This window comes from Alternaria postmessia (genome assembly GCF_024291825.1).
Source record: "Alternaria postmessia strain BMP 2775 chromosome Unknown scaffold_90, whole genome shotgun sequence".
NCBI classification, from domain to species: Eukaryota; Fungi; Ascomycota; class Dothideomycetes; order Pleosporales; family Pleosporaceae; genus Alternaria; species Alternaria postmessia.
The window spans coordinates 86,565-110,076 of record NW_026260163.1 but is presented as its reverse complement, the minus strand read 5'-3'; the positions used below and the strand labels follow the sequence as shown (position 1 = coordinate 110,076).

The window sequence follows — 23,512 nt, the reverse complement described above, 5'->3', positions numbered from 1 at the left end:
AAAGTGGTTAGGTAGGATGAGTGGTTGGTTTCAAGTCGAGGTGTTGTGAGTGGGTAATGTTGAGAGATGGAGTGTATTTGTACAAAGGTTTGGATGAGGCTGATGGTATTGGGAAGTGTTTTGTTCTTTTGTGCTGATACTCATATTTAAATCAAAAACACACTTCGATATGTCCGCTCGTCTTACACAGATTCCCCCTCACTACATAGATGTATGTCAGCAAGATAACTCCGGCCTGTCTATCCTATATCCTTGCAGTTTACCAATCGTCGCGTAGATACGTCCTGTATTGGAAACCGGAAAGACGAATCAGGAAAGAGGATAGAGAGTACATGCATTAGAGGTACTGAATAAGAATGCCAAGTACAAGTTAGGCAAGCCATGCACGTTTACCAATCAACACCGCTCGACAAGTCGCGATGTCCGGGGTGTGCAAGGTCCGCGCCTTTGCTTACGTTGGAAACTGCAACGGAATCACACCGCGCACCATGCTTGGTGTAAGGATGAGCAAGAAACGCTGATTCAAGGTAATAAATTAATGTGTTATGCATATTGAGGAGTATGTTGGGTGTTAACATAAGGCTATATACATCCGGCGCCATTCCTCCGACTAACACGTTTCCAACCCAATGCAGATCCGTCTTGCTATACTCCATACAAGATAAAATGGGTATATCCTCCTTCCTGGCATGTGACACCAGTACTGATGCTCAAACAAAGAAAAAGATAGTAGTAACGCCAGTAAACCAAAGAAAAAGCGCTCAACTGACGCCATGCAATGCAGTACAACAAAGGAAAATAGATGAACGGAATGTGTAAAGAAAATGATCAAATCATCAAGCCAGCACCAAAGGTAACGCTCAAGCCTGTCTCGCGGCTATCCTCGCTCGGTCGACGCTTTCCCATCGTCTCCAGTTGGCGCGCAGCATCGACTTTCGTTTGCGACATGCCAGACGGCGATGGTGGGCCTGACGGGCCCGTAGCATCACTAGTCGACTTTGAGCGAACAGGGCCAAGGTCTTCGCCAAAAGTGATGGAAGTGATGGAATCATCGCTGACACCACGAAGAGGCGAGCTGGGCCTTTCCGGCAAGACAGTCGTAGATACAGTCTTGTCTGCGGCAGCCGTTGAAGAGTGGTGATCCGTTGCGATCCTTGCAGGGCGCTTGGATTTCGCAAAGCCGTGAACGTCGTACCGAGGTGGGTGCGGGGTATAGTCGACGAGCATGTGAGCCTTGACGCTAATGCGGAAGCGTTGGCCTTTGCCAAAGACTACATCGCTAACACGTGGGGAAGAAGCAAGCAACACTGGGGCGCAACGGCGACGGTAGCGCAGGGTCTGCGCAGACGAAGGCCGTGGCGCACACGTGGACTTGGGATCAGACGATAAGCCACTTTCAGGACGTTCGTCGTCGCCTTGCTCGTAATCGTGCGAAGAAACGCGGGCTAGCGAATCTCTCGCAATTCGCGTGGGAAAGCGGACATCCTCCGGGTCGAAATCGTCGAGTTCTAGATCAGCCGTAGGAGCTGTGTGGCTGATACCTGGTTCCCGGGTTCCAGCCAGATGTGGGTAAAGTTGGCGGATAATCTGCTCCTGTTGTGCAATGATGCGTCGACCGGCTTCTAGACTTGTCAGGCTCTCGAGGTTCTCTCCAAACTGCGCGTTTTCCAAGATGCGTTGTCGTCTGCCCCTGCGAGGAAGACTTCGGTAGCGGGGCTCGCTGCGGTCTTCTAGAGGTGAGCTGATGTCGATGGCGGCGCAAAACGATTCTACCCAGTCGAGCATGCCTTCCTCGCTCGATGGACAAAGCAGAAATTGCTCAAACTCCAGGCGCAGCCGGATGGCATGTTCCCGTACAGGCTCGAAAAGATGTGGATCCGTCTCGTATAGTTTGGGCCGAGCAACAGCGGGAACCAAGTGCGCAAAAGGGGATTTTGGTGTCAGCGACGTCTTTTTGAAATCGGAGGCCACGCCGACTTCAGCGTGCTGTAAAGAATAGGTTCGTATTAATCGTCCTGCACATGGCTCTTTGCTTTTGCTGAGGAGTCCCGGGTACTTTACACGGTGTATGCTCAATTGCGTGCCTCGAAGTATGGCGTAAACATCATTCCACTCACGATGTCCCGAAACTTGAAATGGTGACGAGAGCTCTTGCTTTACCCCGACAAGCCCCTCTATGTGGACTGTGCAGGTATATGGCGGTGGTAATTGTGTGCTGCGGACTGCCTCCTTCTCTGTCCTCGTCCTCTCATCGAGGATGAGGCGGGTCTGGGGATCAATGGCTCGGGCATACGAAGGCGGTGACCCAATGGGAAGTTGCGCATGAGTGTGGTAAGTGTTGTGGTATCCATATGTCGATGTTGCTGGCGACGGATTTGTCGACCGAGGTCGTGTTGTTCGTCTTTGAGACGTGTGTCGAGTGGTAGACTCCATTATCGAAGGCTGGTGATGTGGGGGTGAATTGATGCAGGCGTCTGCAGGGGAAATTCGACGAGATGGGCACAGGTTTTAGTAAAGGTGGTCGATCGCCAGAGTCGTATTTGGAAGCGACGGCGTGCGATGAGAAAGCAATTCGTGGAGCTATCGAGATCGAGAAGACGCCATTGACGGGTGGCTTGCGGTAGTTGTTTGACGACGGAATCCCCGGACTGAATGTGTAACAGTGATTTGTTCTCGCCAGCAAAAAGCAAGTCGAACAAACGAACAAAGCTTGACGTCGCTGTAGAGATGACGCCACAGCAGCAGAGGACGCGGAAGAAAGAGTGGGCGACGCGTTGGGTATATCGGGAAGTTTGCGACAGGGGTGCGCCTGCTGTTAAATGAATTGCGGATGTCACCGAGGAAGGTGCGACTGGCGTCTGACGGGGAGAGGGCAAGAACGACTGTGCGCAAGTGCGCGAATGGACGCTGACGGAGTAGATAACTGCACGGCGAGGCCAGCTCCTAGCGGGCACCCACGGCGCGGTGGCATGATAGAGTTAAGCAGCATCACTTGCTGCTATCAGCTGCCCTGCAGTTGTTGGTTCTGCAAGGATTCCCCCTCACAGTCTATTCATGTTCCAGATCCCGCTAACATGCCCTAGAAGAGGGCCCATCAGCCTCTTTCAGCATAGCTGACCCCTACACCTCTGCAAGCGATCCGTCGTCCGCATGCCACTGTGCCGCGCTCCACTGAGTCCACAGAGTCCACTCCACCCTGCGTGCTTTTTTGCTTCAGCTGAGTATTCCGCGCAGCTTTCCCCGAGCCTAGAATTGCGACACCACCACGTTTCTGCTTCTTCCACATCAGCCTGACCGGCTGGTCTCCACCAGCATGACACGCCGCGGTCCCTTGCACAACACGTAGGGCCCCCTCCACCGAGTCAGCATCGGGCGCTAAGTCAATTTTTATTTGGGTTCAAGACATGACGGGCTGTGAGCTGCGTCCTCCAGCGTTGCGCCTTATGCTATCGGCTTGTCTTAGGGGTCCAGAAGACTAGTTCTGCTGCTGCATGCACAGTCATAACATGTGTTCACGCGTGCGTGGAACCTTGGAAGTCTTCCCGTCCTGATGATCACCTATCCGCTATCCCACGGCTCGGGTTCGCGGTACGCTGGCGCAGACGGCAAGCGTTCGGCGCTTATCTCTGACTTTTATACCTCGGCCAGGCTCGCCTTGTGGCCTATCCTGACCGACACTCTCAGCACACCCTGATCGTCAGCTCCAGGTTTCACAATCTGTCTCTCCACGCTGATTATCTTCTTTTCTTCTTCGCCATAAATCAATACGCTCTTCCCGTCTTTCCCGTCATATTTCCGTCATTTTCACGTCACCCAGGAGAGAATACTACTGTCGCAGCGCCAAAGACTATTTCGATAAGCGATCCCATGGTACCGTTAGTTTTAGGCCAGGAACCAACGACTATCGCAATCTAAACAATTTTTCTAAAGACGACTACGCCTTGCACATCGGGAGAATGGCAGGTACAAGCGCATGAACTACGGGTATTTGAGAAACAAGACTATCAAAAGCCACGTTCCTACGTCATCTCGTACGACGATAGTGAAGAAGTTGGGTCCGGTTGCTATTCACGCAGCCGTTAGATCTCATATCAGCGCGTTAGTACCACGATCGCTCTCCGTGAACACCAGCTCCATCGGGACATCCTGCTTTGGATCTACTTGAAACAAGTCTACGAAGGGAAGAACTTGATTTTGTCGTAGCAAAGCCTTGCAGTTACCATGTTTGCCATACGGCTATTGGAAGGTGCCGTCGTCCCAATAGCCAGTACGGTAGCATCGGTCTTATCGAATATGTCGAACTTGATATAGTTCTGTTTCAGGGGTTTGCTCGAAAAGACCATATTCGTCAAGCTGTCGTGAGGATTATTGTGCGTTGATGAAGCCATGCATCCACCTTGATCACCCGCTTGTCGCAGATAAGTCCCCATGTCCGGACCTTTGTTGACATTTTTGAATCCGAGTATCGTGTACGGAGGAGATGATATGCTTGACCTCGTCATTTCGTCACCAGAGATGGCGAAAACAAAGTCTTGACCACCGCTGCCGGAGATGTGGTATGCTGGCGTCCTGGATGAGCATTCGCAGATGGCAAAGATATGGAGTACATGGCTTCTGTTTCGCGATTGGAGACAGGTAATGACGATTGTGATGATTAGGTCTAGGTTTGTGACGGTGATAGCAATGCCGAATTTCTTACCAGTTGCTTCAAGCATCACGAAAGCTGTAAGTTCATTTCTTCAATAAGTTGTGAGCGTTTATAATGCGTTGCAGTAACTAGGCAGAGGCGCTTCAAAGGGGTTTGCGATCCTTCATGCATTGCGTCCAATTCGCTGCAGATGTTTAACCGGTCAGTATGCACTGCCCCGCAATACAGCCACTTCATCCAAGCCCATCCACCTCCAAATCTTTGTGCAGCCGCGCTTCGCCAGCTGCATGATTCTCCAAACTTCCAGCCTCTGGTCACTTTTTCCAACCTGTCCTTCACCAAGCTCGTTCAGCTCTCTTGTATCGAAACTATTTATCCGCCTGCATAATCGTTTTTGCCCAAACACGAGGTCGCTAATTATCTCCACTGGCAGAGCTCTACACAATAAAACAGGCATACTTGGCTTTAGAGCGTCAGGCCCTAAGAACCCAGACTTCTTTGGAAGTAATGTCAGGTAGTACGAGTCCCGAGAGTGAAGGTTGCGAGAGCGAAGAATGGATTTATCCCCCTGATACTGAACAAACTCGACCAGCCTGCTTCGGTGACGGTCAATTTCAAATACTAGACCGCTCAGGAAGCGACAGACTCTGTTCTACTTGTATGAGCCTCGGCCACCTGGAGAGCACGCTCTGGGATAGCATCAACAACTTCCACGAGGTCATTGTGAAACATCACCGCTCGGTTAGTGTTCTAATCGAGAGTGCACGTGGAGGTTGCCATCTTTGCGGATTGTTGTTGATAGCGTGGGAGGAAACCTATCGCTTGGACCAAGATCCCACGGGCGAATGGGTTGGTAGAATATACGGAGAGTCGGTTTCCTTGAATGGCGACATCACACTCAGATTCAAGAGGGAATTGGAGACAACCTCTTTGAGTGGTGTCGAAGTAGATGAAGTCCGAATCACCATACTATGTGGCAACTTGCCGCCTGGTATGGTTGGACGACTGATTTGTACACCTAAGGAAAGTGAGCGCTCTTTATTCTCAAGACGTCCCCAGCTTCTCACGGTTAATCAATGACACAGCCAATCTCCAAGCACTTCCAGAAACATGTCTTCCTACAGGCAGCGACACTAATACTGGCTCGTCAGCAAGTTTTTCCAGGATCAAGGCCTGGTTGGACATATGTACATCTTCGCATCCAGCATGCTCCCAGGCCAATTCTCAGCCTCCACCTCTGCCAACGAGAGTGATAGTGGTAGGGAAGAAGGGATCTAACAAATGCTATCTTGTGTCTGGGAAAGAGAAGAACGGTCACTACGCCACTCTAAGCCATTGCTGGGGAGATTCCAACCATCGACCATTGTCGACCACTGATCAGACTCTTGCTTGTCGACAGCAAGGCATCGAGGACGAAGAATTGCCGAAAACATTTCAACATGCCGTTCAAGTCTGCAGGGAGATAGGCATAGAATATTTATGGATCGACTCTCTATGTATCATCCAAGAGCAAGAATCGCAAGAAGACTGGGCAAAAGAAGCACCGAAAATGGGACATGTGTACGGTAACTCGAGGTTGACCATTTTCGCGTTGGCAGCAGCAAACTCCACGCAGGGATGTTTCAGAGAGCGCTTTGGTCTATTCTCTTGGCCTTGTCCAATTATCCTGTTCGGACAGGCATGTTACCTTTCTCGATACCCAACGTTAGTTGAAGGGCTACTTGGGGATCAAGGAGACCTTGATCAGAGCCATCCTTTGGTTCAAAGAGCCTGGGTTCTTCAGGAACAGGCCTTGTCTCGCCGCTCTATCATATTCTCGAAAAACCATCTCGTCTGGCGTTGCCCAACACTATCGACCAATGAAAAATATCCGCTGGGAACACCGCACAGTCCGGACATCTCAGCTGACAATCTTCGCCTTATCCATTGTATAATCAATGGCATAACGTCATTGATGCCGAAAAGCCGAAAATTCGATATCTATACCTGCTGGTACAACGTAGTTGGAAACTTTACATCCCGAAGTCTGACATACAATGAAGATAGGCTACCTGCGATAGCTGGAATCGCACAGAGATTTGGAATGATAGCAAACGATAGCTACCACGCAGGATTGTGGAGGCGCGATATAATCCATGGTCTCCTGTGGCGTATAGCAGATTATGTTTCTACGCCTGTGATTAGATCAGCTAGCGCACCGTCGTGGTCATGGGCTTCAGTCCATTGCGAAGTGGAATACACACAAATCGTATCGGACGGTCCATATGTGCGTTTTCTCTCTTCATCTCCACTGATCGATATCCTTGATATTGTGGATCCAAAAACCTGTGAGAATTATCCGTTTGGGGCAACGTCGAAAGCGTCGTTGAGGTTGTCTGGCATTTTATTACAAATGGTGGAAGATGGGTCCAAACACTCCGGGCTAGCTCTGACCAGAAACGGAACTCGCTTTCAGAATAATATCAAGGACTTGTATCTCGACGTCGGGGATCCCGATCGATCAGCTGAGATAGCCTGGGTTTGTCTACCCGTATGCGTACAACATGGTGTATACGATAGCGATAGCGAGATGTGCAAGGCGTCGTGGGAAACATCACTGCAGACAGGGAAAGACGAGTTCGAACAAAACAATAAGATACACTGCTTGGTCCTACAGCCCATCGAAGGAGGACAGGACATATACAGCCGCGCAGGGCTGTGTACTATCGCCGCGAGTCGTACCGCAGCTAAGATAACTGAGATTAGCAGGATGGCCTTTGAAGAACGTAGGTCCCTGATTATCGTCTGATCATCATTGAAATCGCACATTGGCAGGTCACCCAAGGATGTTTCCGATCTTATCGTCTCATAGAATATCAATACAAGTACAGTATCTAGACCTGACGCACGGATACTGGAGGAGCTGTTGGAGGAGACACATTGTATCCCACTCTTGCCAACGTGGGGAGAGACACTCTACTATAGACTCCTAGGTTGTTTCTTGACTCTACATGTCTCATGGCCGTTCAGTTCGTCTAGTCCGTCATCGCTGCGCTCGAGGCCCTTAGCGGTAATGAGGGTGTCGAGAATGCAAGGCGCATCACATGGCTACAAACAGAAAGCGGAAGTCATCAGAGTGATGCTCATCTCAAGGTGCTTTGACGCTCGTGAGAGCAAATCCGAGCACTTCGAGGCAGTCGTGAATGTCAGCGGACACTTCGCGTCCCGAAGCAATCATTAGCTGGGAGAGTGGACCGGTAGAAGAGCGTCCATTTCACCGTCTTCGTGTCGCTATTGCTATGTAGGAAGGCGGCGGCGGTGCGCTTGTTGCTGAAAACAGAATTTAGGCAGGACCCCACTTGGAGAAGGGACACATGCATGCCCCACGTTGCGAGATATTGGCGTGGCCTTCTTGTTTGCGGCTGGAGACATAAGCCCTTACATTCATATGGATACATTTATACAAATTCGAAAGTTTTTCATCGTTCATTAGATGGGCCGGTAACTCAGTGGTAGAGTGTAGGACTGCAGCTTACCTAAGCAACCTTCCCGAAGTCACCGGTTCGACTCCGGTTCGGCCCTTCCTTTTTTGTCAGTCTTGTTGTCTTTTTGCTTCTTTTTTTTTGCTCGCCTTTGATATCAGTTTCCCCTTTGTCAAGATATCAACATCAACGAAGACATTCTCAACTTCAAGAATTAGCCACATCGCGGCCACTGTACGCTCGACCAAGACTGTACTGCATACCTATTGTCAAGCAGAAGAACGCCCCATTGACATACTTTGGGAGGTGAGCGTCTCATCCCGCCCTCAATACCGGTGCACTGTCCTGAGAGCCACGATAACACGTCGCCTACTATTCTGATCCACAGGCGCTGTGGCCTACAATGCACGTTGGGTTAAAGGCAACTCATCAAGTCTTTGTGGTAGGCACACCTTCACATGGTCCTCGTATATCTTGTTAGAATCTTCTCCATAGTACTGTACAAAATGTTCTATTTCATATCAAGTCCAAAGTTCGCGGCGGCACTTGAGCAAACAAGAACGATTGTATTTGATCGCTACCAGTACATCCACCACCACTTCGTGAATATACACAAATATCAATTGAGACTCTTCATCCTAGCAAATGCATCAGCAACTCCCACCAGCCCTTGCACACCGAGCTCCTCGCTCCCCAGTACATTTTCCTCTTCGTCGCGACCCAGCATGCCCCCAGGCCCCATAAACTCGTAGTAATCATTCGCCGCATCCATCAACTCGCCCCACACCGGCCAAAGTGCTCGGTAGTCTTCTTTAGAGATGCACGCGCATCTGACCTCGATGTCATGCGCCTTTGCATAACAATGCACCATCTGCTTCCACGACATCTTCTCAGCAAAACCCGCCACAGTCCTGGCCGGCAGCGTCTTCTCCGGGTGGTCGAGGATAGCCTTTGCGAAGAGGCCTATATTTACCTTTTCGCAACCGAGTAGCGGTATAGTGACTGAGGGTGGCATGCTGATGACCTGGAGATGGACGTTACTGCCGTCTGCAGTGTGTATTTCGCTGGGCTTGAACCACGGGTATGACATGTTACTTGCGTACCAGCCTAAGCGGAGAAACGTAGTTTTGGCCAGCAGCTCCGGTTGCTTTGTCTTGATGTATTCGTCCACGGCGTTTTTGCTCTCGAAGAACGGGACTACGATGGTACCGCTGGTGTTCTTGCGTGAGTTGGGCAAAGTCGACCATACGTAGTGGACTAGAGATTCTGTAGAGGCGGCCGCTTCTGCTAGGTTGATGCCCAGGCGTGTCTCTTTCTCTGTGGCTTCTTTTATGCTCAGCGTGGGGATGTTCTCGAAGAAATTGGTTACGGCGAAGATGGCGTAGCTGCCGTCAAAGGCTACTCGGAGGGAGTAGATGTCATTGATGTCACCTTGAACAACCTCGACACCAAGAGCTCTCAGGGCTAGAGCGGCAGAGCTTTCCACGTTGCGGGTGAGCGCTCGGATGGTATAACTGGGGTCCTTGAGAATCGCTCTGATGACTGAGCCACCCTGGATGCCAGTGGCTCCGATGACGGTGACGATCTTGGACATGCTGAGTATAGGTGACGGGATCTGTTGTATGGATGGTATATCCAAGTACGATATTGATTGTTGAAGCGTCAAGTTGCTTTGCTGGTAATTTTCTTTTCTCTTGTGGTGAGTTTAACACATGTTGGTCAAAGGAGATGTCATGATATATATGCTCGAGGCATGCTACGCGTGATATAACGGCGAGGCTGATTTGTGGACATGACGCCTAAGTGAATTTACCGTGTAATACCATTACAAAGCCACTGTACTCCAACGAGATGACAAAGACCGCCTGATGTTGTAGCGGTGATGCGGCATCTTGGCGCCAGAGTCCGCAGTGCGTGGTACAGGAGTTCAGTGGGTACTGCGGTCAAAAGTGGGTCCGTCAAATGTCAGCACCGCATTTGCAAAGTCGTCCCCCTCCGTGTGCTACCTATGCAATTATTCGATAAGGCGATGTTACTTGGAATCCAGACAACATAATTTCACAAATTGCAGACAATAAAAGGAAAGAAAAACAGAATAAGCAGGAGAGGTATACACAATTACCATTCGCGAATACATGTATTATCACTCAACCATGCCCTGGGTTACAACACAAGACCTCGGATCGTCGACGTCCTTCTTCTCCTCCCCTCCGCCTTACTCCCACTCCCACCATCCCTGGTATAGATATAATACATTAGGCAGACACACATCATGTCTTGACCAATTTCAAGCCAGAAGACCCAGCCTTTGCCCTTCTTCCAAAATCCCTCTCTTTCCAAAGTCCACATAGTGATATGTATAAAAAAAAAAGAGACCAGAAACTCCTGGTATATATTACTCCCCCACCCCTCCCATCCCCCAACTCAGGCCGAGGTACAACCAAAGCCAAAAGAAAAAAAAAGCGTTTGTATGTTATGTATAATAGAAGCATAACCATTCAAACCTCCTTTTTTTTGTCCAGAAAAAAAAAGCCGCGCCTTAAACAATGCTTCGAACAGATTGAGAAATAAAAAAGAGACAACAACCAAATGTTGTATGTTGAAAGCTCCAAACATCGAGCTTGTCGCAAAGCAGCGACCTCAGCCAACCTCAGCAAGGCTTCAATTCAAGGGTCGGATAAACCTTCCCCCCCTGGCCCCCAATGTGGAAAATAAAGAAGCACACACTTTGCGGTATTAGTAGTGAGAACCTTGGCCCAAATCATGATTCCTCCTTGTTTACGCCAACAAAACACCTCACCCATCTCTTTCTTTCTCTCTTTCTTTCTCTTTCTCTTCCTCTCTCTCTCTCTCACTCACACACACCCCTCAATCAAAAGCTCCAGGCATACTCATACCCGTACCCATAGAACCCGGAATCCTCAAACTGAGTCGATTACTGCTCTCTTCCTTCTTCCTGCTCTGCTGCAGAGTAGCAGCAACCGGCGGCGGATTAGAAGATGAGCGTTGACGCTGCAACGCAGGCTTCTCCAGCGATTTCTTCACTTCGTCCTGAAGTTGAGCTTCAGCATCTTGTTCAATCTTCTTCTCTTCCTCTATTGTTAATGAAGGTATTGGCAAGGGCTCATTCTTTTCGTCGTTCCCCTTGGCTTCTTGCTCGGCGGGTGGTGGTGGTGTAGTAGTAGATCCGAGTTCCGGGGCAGCAGCATTGTCGCTGCTCCTCGTCGAGATGACCGTATTACCAATAGAAATCCTCTTAGCCTTGTCCTCCCCACTCTTACTTTGAAAAGGATCGTCCTCGCTCTTCCTCCGGGGAGACTCATTTCCCATTGTTGACGCCGCCGAGCCACTCGCCGTGATATCTCTAGGCTCAAACGAGATGATACTCTCCTCCTCACTCATCCGTTCCTCACGCTGCTGCTGCTGCTTGATATCATCGCTTGTAAACGTAGGACTGTGTGGGCTCCCGCCGTCTCGCAAAGGAACAAAAGACGGGACCACACCTCCACCGACTCTGGTCCAGAACATGCGCTCACGAAGTCGCACGCTCTCCTCCCAAGTAGACTTCTTCTCTTCTTCCGTCTCGGCTCGCCAGTGTCCTGCTGCTACCATGCGCAAGAAACCAATGTAATCGCATGTTGCCCTGACACGACCCAGACACCAGTCACAGAGGGGATAGCGCTGCGAATCCTCCGTGTCGGAGGGCTTGAATCGGAATTTTCGAGCGTACTGGTCGCCATTTCTTGCTTCTCCACATAACGAGCATGGAAAGACTGGGACTCGGAACTTGGATGACGGAGCAGGGTTTGGCTCTACAACTAGAGAACCAGAAGTGATACTGTTGAGCACGGTACGGCGTGCCATCCAGGAGAGACCAGGAGCGATATCCAGACGCAGTGTAGGCTCAATGTCCTCGACTAGAGCGCGTTTGTAGAACTTTTCGTCCTTGAGGTTGGGCATACCAGCAGTGGCTACAGATTCACGAGGTGAGTTGGTGACGGAGGCAGACGACTTGGACGGTAGAGATGTGGTGGAGCTGTTGGTCAGTGAGCCAAGTCCGAGTACACTCAAACTGCTGTAGTTCCCGCTCGAAGCACGACTTGCTGGAGCCGAGGACCGCGCGCTGGTCTTGAGCATGTCTTGGAATTCCTTGAAAGCGGTAAGGTCAGACCGTAGCACGGGATGGATTAGATGGGAAAAATGGAGCGGGTGATCAGGGGTGATCTCATCGGTTCCCGGGGTACTAGGCGTGAGGTTCATAGCCTCGAACAATTTGCTCATCTTGTCCGCCGGGGTGATGCCTGGTGTTGACGGAGCGGTGTTTGTTGTGAGAATGTGGCTTTCGTTGTCGTCTCCATGGGAGCTCATCTTCTCCACGACGCCTTTGAGATCCTGTAGTTGGTCTTGGAGGGAGTGTTGGAGCACTTCGGCATCGCCTAGCTGTTGCTTGAGCTGCTCGCCGCGTTTCTCGGAAGCCTCGGTCTCCTTGCGAGCAGCCGCGACCATGACATTAGCCTCTTCGAAGAGGGCAGCTGTCAGAGCCTCGACCTCGCTGTCAGTCTTTCGCTTTGCAGCCTCTGCCTGAGCTCGTCGCTTGCGCTCCTCGTGCAGTTCACTGGACAACTGCTTCTCCATCTTATCATAGACGATCTTGTCCACTAGCAGTCCTTTTGAAACCTTGTCCTCGTGCTCCCTGACCTGGGCCTCCAACTGCGCCAGCTTCTCTCTTGCGGCTTCCAGCTCGTGCCTCGTTTGCTGCAGTGAATCGTCAAGCATGGTGGAGTGGTTGATGGCGTTGATGAGCTTGGTGCTGAGTGTGGAAACTTCCTGGCTGAGGTCTGGGTGAGAGTCTGTCGAGTCGTGGCGTGAAAGAGGGGGCTGCGGGGTGGCTGATCGCGGGTCGGGGATAGTATTCATGCCATCGCTTTCCGACTCCGACTGCGACTGCGAGCGGGCAGTTTTGGCGAGCTGTGGCGTGGATATGGATCGGGTAACGTGATTCTTTGGCATGGGCGACAAGGAGCGAAGGCGCGAGGGGGTCATGGTGCCTGAGCCGTGGACCCAGGGGGCCGAATGGGCTATGAAGCTGCTGGGTGCAAGTAGATTAGCAGTGCCCGGCCAGCGCCTCACTCGTCCAGCGTTGACTTACGCGTACTCGGCCATGGTATCGGGCGACGCAGACAATCTGCTATATCCTCCAGAGCATTACAAGATCAAGCGAGGTGGTGGGTGGACAAAGGAGTGACGTGACGACAGGCGCGAGGAGCGAAGTGACGAAGCGGAGCGGAGCGACGAGGCGAAGCGTGCGACGACGAGGCTAGTAGGCGGCGAGTATCCAGTGTTTACACGACACACATACACACATTGATCCCTCAACAACCGCAGGTAATGACCAGGCAAGAACACAACAACAGAGAACCAAGGTGCACGGAAATCGATAACGTTAGAGAGAGAATGACTACATAGAAACGGGCAGGTGGTGGCACAGTGCAGTTACGACAGCGATTGCGCTGCACCGGAACCACGGTCGGCTCGGGCGCTTACGCTCAGATCGTCTTCTAAGCCCCGCCGCCGCCAATCAAACACCGGACATGACGACGACAGCCCAACGAGGGTCCCTTTCCCTGGCCCGTTTTCCTTTTCCTTTCAATAGTTCTTCCTGCGCTGCGCTGCGCTGTGCTGCACCGCGCGCGCCGCCTGCACTGCCACATCCCAAGTACCGTGCCTAGACCTGTTCGTTTTGCTCTCGTTCCTTGAACCATGTGACACATGATGATTTCGCATATTTTACTGCTTTCTTCTCTGCCTTGCTCTTCTCGTCTCTGCCACGTGCATACATCTTAAATATCCGAGAACGGCTTGTTGGCTACCCGTTGACATCATCGTGCACACAAGCCAAGCTTTGCCCGTCCCAACCCATCCCTTCTCTAGCTGATCAGCATGGAGAACTGCCAGGGCCTGTCTTTCTCTCCCGCGCTCTCTCTCTCACACATCTGTTACAAACAGTCGAGAAAAACAATCTTTGATCAATATTCGTGTTCGTGTTGGGAGGTGTCAATTACTTTTTTTGGTCGTCCTCGTATCATGTCTCGTATCAGGTACGAACTTGACACATACAAGACCAAGGGCTTGACAGCTGTCGCATTTGATCGTGGATATAGCCATTGATAGCACACGCATCTCGCTTACCCAACACTGACACAACGTAAATTTATTACTCAAACAATCTCGCAATACACCTAGTGGCACACCGAAGCAGAACCCTCCAAAATCACAATGTTGCCACGGCCATGCTCTATAGACATTTGCGCACGAACTGCATGTTTCACCGAGCCAACTTCAATCATGGTGCAAGGGGGATACGCATACTCCATTCTCGAGACCACTAGCTTACATCCTTCATCCCTAAAAAGGTTGCTTGTTGAACGCGACAAAAAGGAAAAAAAGAAAAAGAAAAAAGGACTGACATTATCGCATGTAAGCCTCGCACCCTGACATGACAAGCCTCAGGAGCCCGATGGAAAATGGAGTAATAAGCCTACACAAGCCCCAACAAAGGCCAGCGATGAATTGCCCACACGCTTCCCACCCTTATGCTACCCAGATAACTCACGAAAAAAGGCCGTCTATCATGTTCCTTCCTTTCCTTGGTTTTTGCATGTTTTCTGAAATGCTGCTGCTGCCCATGTTGCCGACATGATCAATGCTCTGATATCTGCCATCTTGTGTTACCGCCAAAGTGCAAAACATCAAGCCCATCATCATCGAATCGTCCAGGGTACAAGGGTCGACCGGGGTGCCCTTTGTCATGGTGCGTGCGCAACGGTGCTGGAATGACAGGAAATCAAGGACAGGACTGCTTTACAAATGTAAAAGGCCGTTTGGGTAGCCGTAGCCGAAAGGTGGGTGACGAAATCGACATGGCGCGTCTTTCGGTTCGTTCGGCATCGGGACTCGGGGAGGGCTGACGATTGTCGTCGTCTAACGACGCCCAAACCTGCTACAAGAGAAGTTCGTATTGATTCTGAATGAGTGTAGTGGTGGCTACTTCTAGGTTTTCTTGGTGCGAGAAGACGATGGTCTGCCGCTACCAAGGCTGGGGACGTACTTTTGTTTCTTCTCTGCGGGCTTGAGAATCTGCACAGGCTGTCAGTAGGGGTTTGCTGTCATGTCGTACTGGAAAACCTACCTGGAAAGAACACAACAGACTCTCGTCGACGCTCATCATGGCACCTGCATTGTCAAATTCACCGCAGTAGTTGGGTGCACTGAACAGTGTTACGAGCTGGCGCTTGGAGAAGAATTCGTAACCATCTTCTACAACTTGATGCGCACGGCAGATGAGGTCCATGTCGTGCTTTTGCAGGAAGCGCGAAACTACATCTGGACCAAAGGTAAAGCTGACACCTCGATCGTTCTCGCTCCATCCGGTAATGTCCTTGTCTGGGTCGGACCAAAGGAGATCGCAGAGAAGACCGCAGTCGGGAATCTATCATGGTTAGCCTGTGTACTCTACCGAGACTCACATGTCGACTGTGACATGGACCTGACTCACATCGGTGGGTCGCATCACGCGCCTAATCTGCTCCATGGAGTTGAGATCTGGGCTGAGACCGCCGTGCATGGTGAAGATCTTCTCGTCGATGATGGCGGCAATGGGCAGGCAGTTGAAGCAGTCGGTAAAGGTCTTCCACAGCTTGATGTTGTATCTTCGTTTGCACTCATCGTAGAAGCCGTAGATGCGGTTGATGGAGGCGCACTCGTGGTTGCCGCGGAGAACGAAGAAGTTCTCGGGGTACTTGATCTTGTATGCAAGCAAAAGGCATATCGTCTCGAGAGACTGTTTGCCACGGTCGACGTAGTCGCCTAGGAAGAGGTAGTTGGCCTCTGGGGGGAAGCCGCCATACTCGAAGAGCCGCAGAAGGTCGTAGTACTGGCCGTGGATATCTCCGCAAATCTGATGGGCAAAACAAGTCAGTAGGTGCTCAGAAGCCGCATCGTGGGCTTCGCAGCACTACGTGTTGTGACTGACCTTTATCGGTGCCTCGAGCTCGAGCAGAATGGGCTGTGAGATGAAGATTTCGCGCGCCTTGGTGCACAGATAGCGGATCTCCGTCTCGAGCAGCTGGACCTGCTTGCCGGGCCTGCTGCCGCGGACCTCAAGCAGACGGTCTATGATGGAGTCCAAGTCCACCTCGTTTTCGGCCATAGCTGTGGCTTGCTACTGGCGCTGGTGTAAGGTGGCTGAAGGTGCACGGGAAGACCTCGCGCGGGTGGGTGGGGAAGGGTTGCGCGTAGCACTGGCGATAATTCTCCTGCACCCTGTGCGTTAGTAGCGCTCCACGGGTCAACAACGGGCTGCAGTCCAGGTGCCGACGTACCTCTGGTCTCAACAAGTCGGCTGGGTCGGGTTGCAGGTGGTGGACGCTTATGTGCTGGTGGAGTATGGCTCAAAGCCCCTCAAAAGTGCCTGGCAGCAGAGCTGGGATCACGCGACGGGTGGGGCGGCTGCGATGTGCGCTGGTCAATTGTGCTCGTTGAGGCGATGATACCTGTGTGGGCTGCTGCTACGTTGTGGGCAGGCGAGCGCGGTGGGAGCGGGGGAGGGCGCTGAGGCGTTGTTATGGCCGGAGCCTGTCGAGTGGGATGCTGAGAGTGACTTCACCGCCTGTAACAAGCGGGCGACGGGCGTGACGAGAAAGAGACTGGCGGCTGATGACGTGCGAACTGCTCGACACAAGAGACCTAGGAGGAAGCGTGAGAACTGTTACTGTACACTGACTTGTAGGCCGGGTTGGGTTGCAGTGGTGAGAAGATCGCGGCGCCTGAGTAGTTTTGCAGAGGTAGGGCAGCCTCCGTTTCAGTTAGTCTAGGGCTGGCTTGGCGCGAGGGCACAGACGCGCGTCGAGAGATTTATAAAAGGCCTCGATTCCCGCGTGCATGCAACAAGGCAAGCGAATGGCAATTCGGCTATCTAGCAAAGATATAATATACCACGGTTGCGGCACAGGTACCGGGGCGTGCCATCTTTGCACACTGCACATGACCAGGTGCAACTGCCGCCCAGCCATATCTAGTCTTCTATCGCCACACCCCCTTCAGCTGCTTGATCCATGTATAGACTCCCACCGCCCAAGTCTGGAACGAATTGCATCGACACTGGTCGACTTTTTCTAATTGATTAATGTGATTGAACATGTAGCAAGTAGTAGAAGATTTGGCCTTCTCTCGCCCCCCTAGAAACCAGCCATCAGTTCAGAGACGCAGAGTGCTGATCTCAACACCTCACGTGTCACGTACGCTCCAATCACGCACGTCGTCCGCCATTCAATCAACATCATCTTTGTATTTATGCGAGCCTTCATCCGTAACGCACGCTTCATTATGCAATAGACCAACCATCCAACGCCCTCATCCTGCTTCCGCACCAGAACTCGAACGACGCTAACAAGCAGCAGAAACAAGGAAAAAGAAACCATGCATGCCTTGCCCACGAGAGTGAGCAATCGACCCACAATGCGCCGACATGGAAATATCATACAGAACCCATTTCGACAAGAACATGGTCGTTATGCCCCCGAAAAAAGGAATACGCAGAAATGCAACACTGCCGCCTTTTGATCAGAGAGGGATACATACCACAAACAAGTCGAGACAGCCATGGGAGATAGACTTTATCGATACAACGAGCGTGACAAATCGCGACGCTCAGTCCGACTAATATCCATCCAACGCCTTGCCCAAATGTTGACAAACTAGAGGATGAACAAACTGTAGAGAGAAATGTGACAGCCTCCATAGGCTGAAATAGGAGTCTGACGAATTGAAATATTCTTTTGGGTATCGCAAGTGCATAGATCAGAGAGAATTATGTTAGCCAAGTGTGCGACCAGAGACAATGCTTTGGCTTGGTGTGCGGGGCAGTGTTGGTCGAATGGTAGGGGAGCTGTATCCGCGATCGGAAGGAAAGCTAGTGACGGACGTGTTGTCCCAATTCTCGTCCCCTAGCGCGCTCAGCCACGTATTACCGAAGTCTTGCCTGAGAGCCTCGATCTTCTTCTTGTACATGTCCTCGTTGACGTCAAACTCTGCAGCTTCTGGCTCCGGAGATTTGGATGAGTTGGTGGTATCGATGGGTGGCAGCTGTTGATGGCTTGTGTGGGTTTCATCTGCAACGGTGCGTTCATCTGATGCAGTCTTCTTCATAGGGTCTCCTGATACTTGTCCCCTGGACGGCTCTGCGAGCCGAGGCGTGTCTGCAACCAACGTATTGCTGGCAGCTTTGGCGATCTTGGGAGCCTGCCCAATCGCGGTGTCCTCATATGCCAAGCCTGTCAGACTCGACTGCGACGATGATTGTAGGGGCTCATTCTGGGAAAGCTCGACTATCCTTCTCTTGGGGCCCTTCTTTTTCTTCTGAGATCCTTGTGCACTGCGTCCACTCTTGGTACGTTGTAGAGACCCGGTACGCTGAAGTACCCCAGGCACGTCGGACGGGGCATCAATAGCTTTTACGACCTTTGGGGGTACATGTCGCAAGGGCTGCACATCGTCCTCGGGTGGCGGTTTAACAATGGGGACACCATGCTTTTCAGGAACTCGATCAACAAGTTGCTTCTTCTCGGCATTACTGGGTCCTGTGGAATCGATGACGATATCTTCTGTGTAGCCTGGTGTCTTACGGAACAGATTGAAAATGGTGACCCTGTAGGTGGTATGGGTCTTGCAGAACGGATTGCGATTGACGTAGATGTCGGTTATGTCAGGAACACCGGTAAGTCGGGCGACTTCTGTGGGATCAGTCAACCTGTTGTCACGGAAGTCCACTCGCTCCAAAGACAGCAACCGCTCGACGCCTGCCAAAGACGTCAAGCGATTGGAGCGAAGGTTGAGCGTTGTGATGGCTGGCAGTGGGTTGCGACCTAGTGAGTGCAGACCATCGATCATGCAGTTGGAAAGGTTTAGCGCGCGTAAACAGGTCAGGCTGGCAAGGCTGTCCGGAATCTCAGCAAACAGATTGGCAGAGAGATCAAGAGACTGTAGTGTGTTCGCCAAAGGAGCAAGACTGGCAACTGATATGTTGGTGAGAGCATTGTCAGCCAAACTCAAATGTCGCAGGAAGCGCCATTTCGTTGCAGGGAACCAGCCCAGAGAGAGTAGGTTAGAAGAACTACCCCTCGGAGTAGTGGAGCGTACACTAGAACTAGAGCTACCAGATGACCGGCGGATGTTTGGGGCATTTGTAGTGCTTCGGCCATAGACATGAGTTGAACCATGGCGGGAGCTTGGGGGACGCGTTGGAGAAGTACTACGCTGTCGCTGACTAGCCTTGGAAGAATTGTCTCGCGCTACCGCAGCGCCTCTCGGACTTGTGCTCTGCTTGCTTGCAGTGGTAGGAGAGAGTGGCGGAGACTCTGATCGCGCCAACTGACTAACTTTAGCGGATGGGCTTGCGGTAGACCATGGTGCGGAAGATGCATTGGTCTTTGCTGAGCGTCTGCGGCGCTTGTCCATGTCGTCCAAGACAACATTGATTAGAAGGTCAGCGGGATCGTCAACACCAGCTCGCTTGACAGTAAGGCTGCGAAGATTTTCGGCCAGGCGATCCCAGCCATAGAACTGTCGAAAGTCTACATCGTGAATCTCAAGCGCAGTAACATTCTTGAAAGCGAACAGAGGGACCGCGGTGTCGAAGGGAAACTCTTCGTAACCAGCAATAAGGCGAGCTTTGTGGTCAGGAGATAGCCTCAGGCATGGAATCTTGGTAAAGGCAGAATACAGATATCGCAAGTCTTCCTGGAGCTGGGCTTTCTGTTTCTCTGCCTTGGCTTCACTGTTTGATCCAATACGGAGGGTAGACCAAAGCGAGGACATGCCTGACATCACGCTGCGGACGCTGGACACGGAATGTATTGAGTCGCGATCGGACGGCTTGGTCTTGTTGCGCTGGGCGCTGCCGAGGAACGAGACATAGTTGGTAGGCGAAGCATCCGTGTGGATATTCTCCAGCCGCACATTCATAGGGCCAACAGGTATACCAAGCTCCTCGAAGCGAGAGAGAATGTAGAAGAGATGGTGGGGTGTCAATGTAAGCTTAGCTGGCTTGATGGACTGTGAGGTAAAGGTCAGGGACGGCAAAGACAGGGCCGCTGCCCAGACGCTCGACGATGAGGACGAGGGCGGGCTGGCAGGGCCATTGGGCGACGAAGGAGAAGTGATGGCCTGGCCATTCTTGGGATTCTGCCGCTGCAGTTGTAGGGCGTTGGCCAGGGCCTTTTCGTGTGTTCGTACAAAGTAGGCCAAATTCTAGAAGCGTGTCAACGCGCGTCTCCTGCAGAGCCAGTCACTGAGAATCGCACCCTTATGAAGATGTGACCATCCTCGGTATCCATGATGAAAGAGCCGCAGACAACGACTGCATATAGGGCGCCGCGGCTGTCGTAGCAAAAGACGATGTTGTCCGAGAGGGAAGGCGCGGTACGAGGGCCGTGAGCTACGAGTAGGCAAGGTACCTCCGCTGGGGGACGCGGCGACCTAGGGACTGAGCCAGTCAGTAAAGAAGACACAGGAGAGTGACGGGACAGATAGTCACAGTCGACGGTGCTGGCGAAGAAAGTCTTGGCGGTGGGGGATTGGACTCGACATACAGGAAGATTTGGGCTGGCGGACGGGCAGAAGAATATGCAGCGGCGCAAGGAGAGCAGTCGACGGGCGGCCGGCCGTAGCACAGAGCTTGAGGCCAAGCGGCGTGTTCTAGATGTGAGCCAAAGAGAGGTGCAGCAGCGACTGCAGCGACTGCAGCGGAGGCCCGGGATGCAGATACTGGCCAGGAAAAAAAGACGACCCGAGGCGCACGCTGGTTCGAGGTGCAGCTGGGGGAAAAATAAAAACCAGCGCTGATTCGCGCAGGGGCCGTTGTGGACAAACACAACAGTGAATGGGCTTGGGTGGGGAGGGCGGACGAGCACCTGAGAAATTAGATGGCTTCCCGAACACGGCTTGCCGCCTTGGAACGCCCGGTGATCTGGAGGGGCCTGGTAGACAAGGCTTTGGCAATGCCGTCGGTGGTGAGTCTCTGCAGGAAGAAGCAGAAGATAGGGGCAACGGTGAATGATGTCGCGGGGAGGGACCTTGTTTGAGAGAGGTGCGATGGCACGCAGCCCAAAGGTATTGAGAGGGCATCAAAAGCTGGCTCCCAGGTTGTAAATCCAACTTGGGGCAAGACCCCTGCAGCGCCTGATTGGCTCACACGGAGATAGCGCTAGTAAACGCGCCTTCCCTGCACCCTCACCCTCACCCTCATCCTGCTCTGAATCTCACACTCGAAGAAATAGATAGGCAGGGTGCACATCGCTGGTTGACCACCTCATCGGAGGAGGCAATCGTCCAGACCTGTCCGGCCTTGCTTAGACTCAACCGTCGAGGAGGCTGGCTCCATTACTCTAATCCTCCTCCACCTTGCCGTCCACGCTTACCCCTCATCAACCACCCGCTGATAACGACTACAGACCCTGACTCTGAAGGAATGTCGTGATAGACGGCTGCCGTGTTTTGCAAAGTCGTGCCTTTGCCGAGCACCGCCTGCAGGAGCTAGCTGGCATGAGATCCGACGCTTGTTGCTTGGGCCAATTGCAATGTCCTAAGGCTGCATCACAATAACTTTTGCTCACCTTGCCCGTCATATCATCTGCCTGACACAGCAGCGGGCGATGCGCATGCCTGTCACACGTCGCGTCAGAGCCGTCACATGAGGGGCCAAGCATGTACAGACGACCGTGCCACACCACGCCGACTTGCTGGACCCTGATCCCAACCTAACGTGTTTACCGTACTTGATGCTTCTTAGGTACTCAACGCAAGACCTTCCGCCTTACTGTTGATTTGTTGGAAACTGCCAGAAGCAGACATGCCACAATGCTCACCTGACACTCGCCAAACGCTGCGGTTATCCCGGGTGTTCGACCACGAACTGCGGGTAGTACAAGACTTCGGTATCGAACACCATGGTAGCGCCAGACCCTCCACTCTTTCTCCGCTTAGCGGAACCATACAAGACACTCTCTTGCATGGCGGTCGTGCACAGACCAACCAAGTGAGCAAGGATCCTCGTGGGCCCGTTTAATGGCATCAGCATTTTGCTGCGAGATGACATGCGACCGGCGGTATTACGACTCAGCGAGCACAGAACTATTGGGTGGGTTCGGGCTCCAAGCACCAGAGAAGAGCACATCTCACACTCAGACACAATTCGCGTTCGTCATCCCGCGGCTCAAGCCACGTTTCTGGAGGCTGAGATCCTTGGGTCGACTGCAACCCCACTTGCCAGTTATATGACAGGCGCAATATCCCTGCACTTGGCCCCTCAACACCATACCCCACCCTGGCCTACAACACCATACCAGCAACATCTCACGATGCGCATGCCATGTCTTGGGTCATTCAAAGTCACCAGATTTGCACCATGTACTCCGCGGATTCTTCGGCCTATCGGCTGTCTTCTCTGTCTGCACACACACAGCCGCTGCAACCCACACAAATTGCAGCAAACGCCCCTACCCATTTACCAACATCCCAGAAGCCTTATCACAGTCGTTACACCATGCCGTATGCTTCGGCTTTGTTCGCTGTTCACCGCCATAATTAACCGAGCAAGCGAGCCACGCAGCTGGTCCTATCTCGAATCGTATCTGAGGCGACATCGCTTGATCCCGCGCAGCCTCAACGCTTACAATGACAGGGGTGCGCGACTACCGAAACATTGTGCACAGCGATGTTTCCGGCCTGTTATGTCTACACTGGCAGCAGCGCACAACTTGCATCCGGGGTTCAACCAGTTGCTGTGCTTTCGCAGTTACTTCTCGACAGTGAGAAGATCGTCGCCGAAATGGCGCCATTAGCGGTGAGGCCTCAAAAGCCATTCGACTATTTCGTCACATCTTGGTTCGCAATACCAAGCCGGCACGTCTCCGTGCCCCGGGTGCCGCTGCAACCGTACTTGTCGGATGACATTGTTACAATATTTTTCTGTCGTTCGTTACCACCACTGGCGACAAGTAGCTAAAAAATGACATCATCGCGCATGTGTCATCCGAAGAGGCTCCACTAACGCTACCCAATTGACCCCACTGGGCACCCATAGTGCTAGGACAAGCTTTTGTGGATTCCCGCGACTCCGATGAAGATATTATCAGATCCGGAGTGTGACCTTTCCAGGGCTGCATATTGTCACATGGGCTGGATGGCTTCCTCCTGGGCTGTTCCCTTCTTAGACCCTGAACCGAGTTCCATTAACCAAATACTCTCCACACATAGCCTAGGCCAAAATACACTTGGCAAAGGCCACTTCCAAGCATTAACAAGGCACGTATTTACATCCTACTCAAATCTTTCGCTAGAAGTGCTC

The 23,512-nt window shown here is 52.1% G+C and overlaps 5 protein-coding genes and 1 non-coding gene across 6 annotated transcripts; 1 reads left to right on the top strand and 5 right to left on the bottom strand.

Annotated features, from left to right (window-relative positions):
• Positions 1–828: 828 nt before the first annotated feature.
• On the bottom strand, positions 829–2,433 carry J4E82_009441 (uncharacterized protein; the record flags this gene model as incomplete). The annotated part of the gene is made up of 1 exon (XM_051735665.1): positions 829–2,433. The coding sequence occupies one exon, from the start codon at positions 2,431–2,433 to the stop codon at positions 829–831; it is 1,605 nt and encodes a 534-aa protein (XP_051584614.1).
• A 5,689-nt stretch (positions 2,434–8,122) lies between these two features.
• On the top strand, positions 8,123–8,209 carry J4E82_009440. Its single transcript has one exon. It is a non-coding gene; the product is annotated as a tRNA-Cys (tRNA).
• A 519-nt stretch (positions 8,210–8,728) lies between these two features.
• On the bottom strand, positions 8,729–9,703 carry J4E82_009439 (uncharacterized protein; the record flags this gene model as incomplete). Its single annotated transcript, XM_051735664.1, has 1 exon — positions 8,729–9,703. One exon carries the CDS (start codon positions 9,701–9,703, stop codon positions 8,729–8,731), a length of 975 nt encoding a protein of 324 aa, XP_051584613.1.
• A 1,274-nt stretch (positions 9,704–10,977) lies between these two features.
• On the bottom strand, positions 10,978–13,272 carry J4E82_009438 (uncharacterized protein; the record flags this gene model as incomplete). The annotated part of the gene is made up of 2 exons (XM_051735663.1): positions 10,978–13,198; positions 13,259–13,272. 2 exons carry the CDS (start codon positions 13,270–13,272, stop codon positions 10,978–10,980), a joined length of 2,235 nt encoding a protein of 744 aa, XP_051584612.1.
• Positions 13,273–15,159: 1,887 nt separating this feature from the next.
• J4E82_009437 (uncharacterized protein) lies at positions 15,160–16,318 on the bottom strand (the record flags this gene model as incomplete). Its single annotated transcript, XM_051735662.1, has 4 exons — positions 15,160–15,246; positions 15,299–15,598; positions 15,665–16,066; positions 16,142–16,318. The coding sequence occupies 4 exons, from the start codon at positions 16,316–16,318 to the stop codon at positions 15,160–15,162; spliced, it is 966 nt and encodes a 321-aa protein (XP_051584611.1).
• Positions 16,319–17,982: 1,664 nt separating this feature from the next.
• J4E82_009436 (uncharacterized protein) lies at positions 17,983–20,501 on the bottom strand (the record flags this gene model as incomplete). The annotated part of the gene is made up of 2 exons (XM_051735661.1): positions 17,983–20,415; positions 20,469–20,501. The coding sequence occupies 2 exons, from the start codon at positions 20,499–20,501 to the stop codon at positions 17,983–17,985; spliced, it is 2,466 nt and encodes an 821-aa protein (XP_051584610.1).
• Between the last annotated feature and the right edge of the window lie 3,011 nt (positions 20,502–23,512).